Raw genomic sequence first — 4696 nt, 5'->3', positions numbered from 1 at the left:
CTCCCCTAATTTGGGATTGGTCAGATTGAAGACACGATGAATGATCGGCCCACAACTATTTTATAACATGTCTTATCTAGCCTTAAATTCATGGAACCAGTCCATCACCAGGAGGCCTACTGACAAGAGACAGAGGCCATAGGGCCCTTATTATAAGGTGCCCGGCTTTTGTCTCCGGCTGGCAGAAGCCAGTCATCCTGGAAATTAATCATGTTTTTGTTTTTTTGGGTTTTCGAGACAAGCTGTGTACCAGCCCTGGCTGTCCATGAACTCATACTGTAGACACCAAGCTGGACTCGAACTCACAGAGATCCACCTGCCTCTTCCTCCCTGTTTTTTTGACTAAAATTCTTTCATGACTGCAGGTGTGGAATTTTCCTTTGTAGTATCCTATTTGGATTCAACAAGTTAGATTATTTGGAGCACTTCAGAGTTCAGTTTTCAGGTTTGAACCACTCAAAGTGTATTTAACTCATGAAAATGTGTCCCGGGCACTCTTTAAAGAGGAATCAGAGCCAGGAGGTGGTGGTGCACACCTTTAATACCAGCACTCGGGAGGCAGAGGCAGGGGGATCTCTATGGGTCTATATACTAAGTTCCAAGACAGCCATGGCTACGAAGTGAGACTGTCCCAAAAAACAAAATAATTTTTAGCACCAGTACAAGTTCCTCAAAAAAGCGTTTGACGGTGTCCTCTGCATCGTATTCCATAAATGTTCTCACAAATAACACACACTTTCCCTTCCCAGCCCGGGCTGTAGCATTAGCCATGTCTGGGGTCATTGGTCTTCTCTAGACCCGAAGCTCTACCTTATAAACTGTTTTAGCGACCCTTACAATCTCCTAAACCCACTCGTTACTTCTTCGGTTCCGCTGGATGAGAACCAACTTTTTCTGACTCGTTCTACACTCGACCATGTCTTGATCAGAAAACAAACGTTAAACCCATGCAGAAAAAAATGCCACACAGTGAGGTCCGCGGGATGCCACTCTCCCGAGTCATCCCCAAATTCCAAAGACTGGAGACGGCCCGGACTTCCGTACGCGGACCCAAGATGGCGGGGCCCCCGGTCGGGAAAACCACATTCAAGATGTCGGCTTCCGGTTTTTCCGGCGACGTCGCGCGTGGCCGGCGGGGCCACGCCCACTTCCGGCCCCTTTGCTCCGGCATGGCTGCTTTGGGGACTTGGCTGTCCAGTGAGTGGCTGTGGGTCGGGGACGCGGGAGGCGCGGCGTGGCCTGCCCTCTAACTCCCTGCTCTTCCAGTAGGTGTCCGGAGGTTGCACTGCAGTGCGGCGGCTCGGGCCGGCGGCCAGTGGCGACTAAAGTGAGTGCCGGGCGGGGGCGCGGCGGGCCCTGGAAGCCCGCCGAGTCCTCACCCCTGTGCTTCCCCACCCAGGCAGGGACTGGCTGCCAACTCTGCTGGCTATGGGCCCCTCACGGAGCTTCCTGACTGGTCTTTCGCCGGTGAGCCTTGATGTCAGGTTTTTCCCTTTTTTCTCCGAGAGACCACCCCGGTAGGGATTGGGGGCGTGTCTGGGAAAATTTTGGACCTTTTACTTAGGAAAGAGTTTGAGGAAAGGAGCTCTAATTTTGTCTGACCCCAGAGCTGGGTGTGGTGGCTCACACCTGAAACCTTAGCTTTGAGGAGCTGAGGCAGAAGGATTGCTGTGAGGTCAGTGCAATTATGTGCTCCTATGTAGGGAGTCCCACATTATCCTGAACTCCAGAGTGAGACCCTGTGGATAACAAATAGTAAATGGGCTGTGGGGGATCATGGCTTGCAGATATAATCCTAACTTGGGCTGTCCTGGAAGATTATGGGGCTGGAGCGATGCCTCAGGTGTGTTGGTACATAGACTTCTTCAAAAGGAATTTGGGTTCTATTCCCAGCACCCACATGGTGGTTCATAACTGTAACTCCAGTTCCAGGGGATCCAACGCCATCTTCACTTACACCTGTACCAGTCACCACACAGTGCAATCAGAACATCCGTTCACATAAAAATAAAACATTTTTTAAAGACAAAATTGAAAAGAGTAATGGCACATGTAATCAGGAGCAGGAGGATTGAGAGCTAGGGGACAACAGCCTTGGCTACCTAGTGAGACCTTGCCTCAAAATTCAAAAGTGAGCCAGGAGGTGGTGGCACACACAGTTAATCCCAGCACTCTGGAGGCAGAGGCAGGCAGATCTCTGTGAGTTTGAGACTAGCCAGAAGCAGAATGACATGATCTCTGAGCTCAAGGCCAGCATGGCCTACACATCAAGTTCCAGGACAGCTAGGGATACACAGAGAAACCCTGTCTTGAAAGAAAGGGAGGGAGGGAGGAAACCAAACCTACATTTCATTGACTGAAGAGCTTCTGACTATAAAAACAGTGAATTCACCATTGCAGATGACCCTAATTCCATGCTAATGACACAGCCAAATGAAATAACAGGACCATGCCGTGGAACTCATTTTCATGCTTCTGTTGTACACCACTGAAGATGCCAGATGAATGTTAGAAAATTGCGCTGTGAGCTGGTCTCTTCTTCAGTATTACTTTGGCCTCACACATGCTAGCCCCCATCCCAGCCCTGATGGGTGTAAACTGGGAGAGGGGAGCTAGAGACGGACTCTTCTCTAATTCCTGTCACATCCCATGTTTGGACAAGATGACCAGCCCACATCAAACACTTGTCTTTTTCTCACCTCTGTAGATGGCCGTCCTGCTCCCCCAATGAGGGGTCAACTTCGAAGACAAGCTCAGCGGGAGAAGCTTGCAGTGAGTGGCTGGAACTCCAGCAAAGCTATGTTTATAATTGGAGGAGGGGAACTTAAATCATCATTTATCCTTGCTTTCTCTAAGATTGACTTTTATTTGTATGTGCTTTGTCTGTATGAATGTGTGTCCACCGCATGTGTGCCTGCTGCCTGCAGAGGTCAGAGGAGGGTGTTAGATCCCCTGGAACTGGAATTACAGATGGTTGTGAGCTGCCTTGTGGGTGTTGAGAGTTGAACCTGGGTCCCACGCAAGAGCAGAAAGTACTCCTAACGACTGACCCATCTCTCCAGCCCCGTAAATTATAATTTGTCTTGCACCTGAGCTACTGTTTGGCAGTGCTTGGGATCAAATCCAGGGCTTCCTGCCTGCTAGACAAGTACACCACCAGCAGCTGTATCTCCAGCCAGTCATTTAGGCACAGTATATGGATTAGGCTGACCTCAAACTCACAAGAGATGGGCCTGCCTTTGCCTCTGAGGTGCTGGGATCAAAGGATACACTACCCTACCTGCCCAAGCCAAGTGTTGGAACGGCTGAGAAGGGAAGGCTGTGGGGCACTGGCGGCAGGAACCAATAGCAGACCTCCTCCTGTTGCCTCCTCCTGTCATGCAGAGACCGGTCCAGTGGCAGTCAGCACCATCAGCACCAGCTGAAAACCTTTGACTTCTGGGGAGAAAGGATATCTGCTCAATGGTACGCTTGAGCCACAGATGTTATTTATTCTTTTCCTGTCTGTTTCAGAGACGAATTGTGCTGCTGACACAGGAAATGGATGCTGGATTACAGGCATGGAAGCTCAGGCAGCAGAAGTTGGAGGAAGAAAGGAAGCAGGAAAAAGGTCTTAAACCCAAAGGGATTTCACTGAGAAGCCCACCTCCACCTCAATAAAAAGCAGTTCCGTTCCCACCTTCCCAGACTCTGGCTTTCTTTTCTGTCACCTGAATGAATGCTTTATCCCATGCAGAATGAAGCTGTTTTTTCCACCATTTGTATTGACAGCAAAAGATCTCAGGCACCAAGAGGAACTTAAAATCACTGCCTGGGAGGCTTGGCCTGGTGCCCTTAGTCTTAACTCTATTCCAGTTCAGCCAGATCCTGCTCTGGGGCTATTATTCTACCCCTGGTGCTAGAGAACAAACCCAGAGCTGTGCAGAACTAAACGTGCCACCAGCCTGCCACGTAGCCCTGTTTGGGGTTTTAATCCTCCCCAGGTTGCCATGGAGTCAACCCAGCTGAGCAGCAGCTACTTTATGGAGGAAGAAAAGGGGGCAGCACTGGTGTCCCTGCTTCTACAAGCATAACCTGAGTCACTCAACCTGTTCACAGCTCAGCTGGACAGTTGGAATTCCATAAGTGTTTTGATGGAAAGGGCGTCCCAGGGCCTGGAGAGGTGGCTCATCAGTTAAGAGATTGACTGCTCTTCCAGAGGACCCAGGTTCAATTCCCAGCACCACATGGCCGCCCACAACTAACTTCAGTTTCGGGGAACCTGATACCTATGGCAAAACACCAGTGCACATAAAATAAAGAGGCAATCTGCTGTAGATTTAAAAAAAAGGCGCTGGGCATTGGTGGTGCACGCCTTTAATCCCAGCACTCGGGAGGCAGAGGTAGGCGGATCTCTGAGTTCAAGGCCAGCCTGGTCTACAGAGCGAGTTCTGGGACAGCCTCCAAAACAATAAAAGAAACCCTGTCTCGAAAAAAAAGAAAAAGAAAAAAGCTTCCCATCCGAGGTCCTTGTTTTCTCTTTGAGATAGGTCTCACTATAGCTCTAGCTGCCCTAAAACTGGCCGTGTACACCAAGCTGTCTTGAACTCACAGAGATCAGCCTGCCTCTGGGTTTAAAACCATGCACCACCACACCTGGCAGACATGAACGCTTCTGTCTTAACAAGCAACTAGTGTCCAGATACATGGCCCAAGA

At 49.9% G+C, this 4696-nt stretch overlaps 1 protein-coding gene across 5 annotated transcripts; it reads left to right on the top strand.

The window, feature by feature from the left end:
* Positions 1–952: 952 nt before the first annotated feature.
* Mrpl52 (mitochondrial ribosomal protein L52) lies at positions 953–3678 on the top strand. Of its 5 annotated transcripts, none has more exons than XM_021236241.2 (5): positions 1068–1197; positions 1270–1327; positions 1400–1467; positions 2708–2779; positions 3514–3617. In XM_021236241.2, exons 1-5 carry the CDS (start codon positions 1092–1094, stop codon positions 3615–3617), a joined length of 408 nt encoding a protein of 135 aa, XP_021091900.2. In that variant the 5' UTR covers positions 1068–1091. The 5 variants fall into 5 exon arrangements, with proteins under 5 accessions (XP_021091901.2, XP_021091900.2, XP_005085623.3 ...); XM_005085566.4 differs by having other exon boundaries at positions 1099–1197; positions 2708–2772; positions 3514–3678; XM_013124865.3 differs by having other exon boundaries at positions 1116–1197; positions 1267–1327; positions 2708–2772; positions 3514–3678.
* The last annotated feature ends 1018 nt before the right edge of the window (positions 3679–4696 follow it).

Source organism: Mesocricetus auratus, unplaced genomic scaffold (assembly GCF_017639785.1).
Source record: "Mesocricetus auratus isolate SY011 unplaced genomic scaffold, BCM_Maur_2.0 Super-Scaffold_100707, whole genome shotgun sequence".
NCBI classification, from domain to species: Eukaryota; Metazoa; Chordata; class Mammalia; order Rodentia; family Cricetidae; genus Mesocricetus; species Mesocricetus auratus.
The sequence above is the reverse complement of the archived record's forward strand: the minus strand, read 5'-3'. Positions and strand labels throughout refer to the sequence as shown.

Coding starts and splice junctions, on each gene's coding strand:
- Mrpl52 (XM_021236242.2), top strand. CDS start 960: ATGCCACACAGTGAGGTCCGCGGGATGCCACTCTCCCGAGTCATCCCC. Junction 1,198..1,266: donor TTTGGGGACTTGGCTGTCCA/GTGAGTGGCTGT, acceptor CTGCTCTTCCAG/TAGGTGTCCGGAGGTTGCAC. Junction 1,328..1,399: donor GGCGGCCAGTGGCGACTAAA/GTGAGTGCCGGG, acceptor TTCCCCACCCAG/GCAGGGACTGGCTGCCAACT.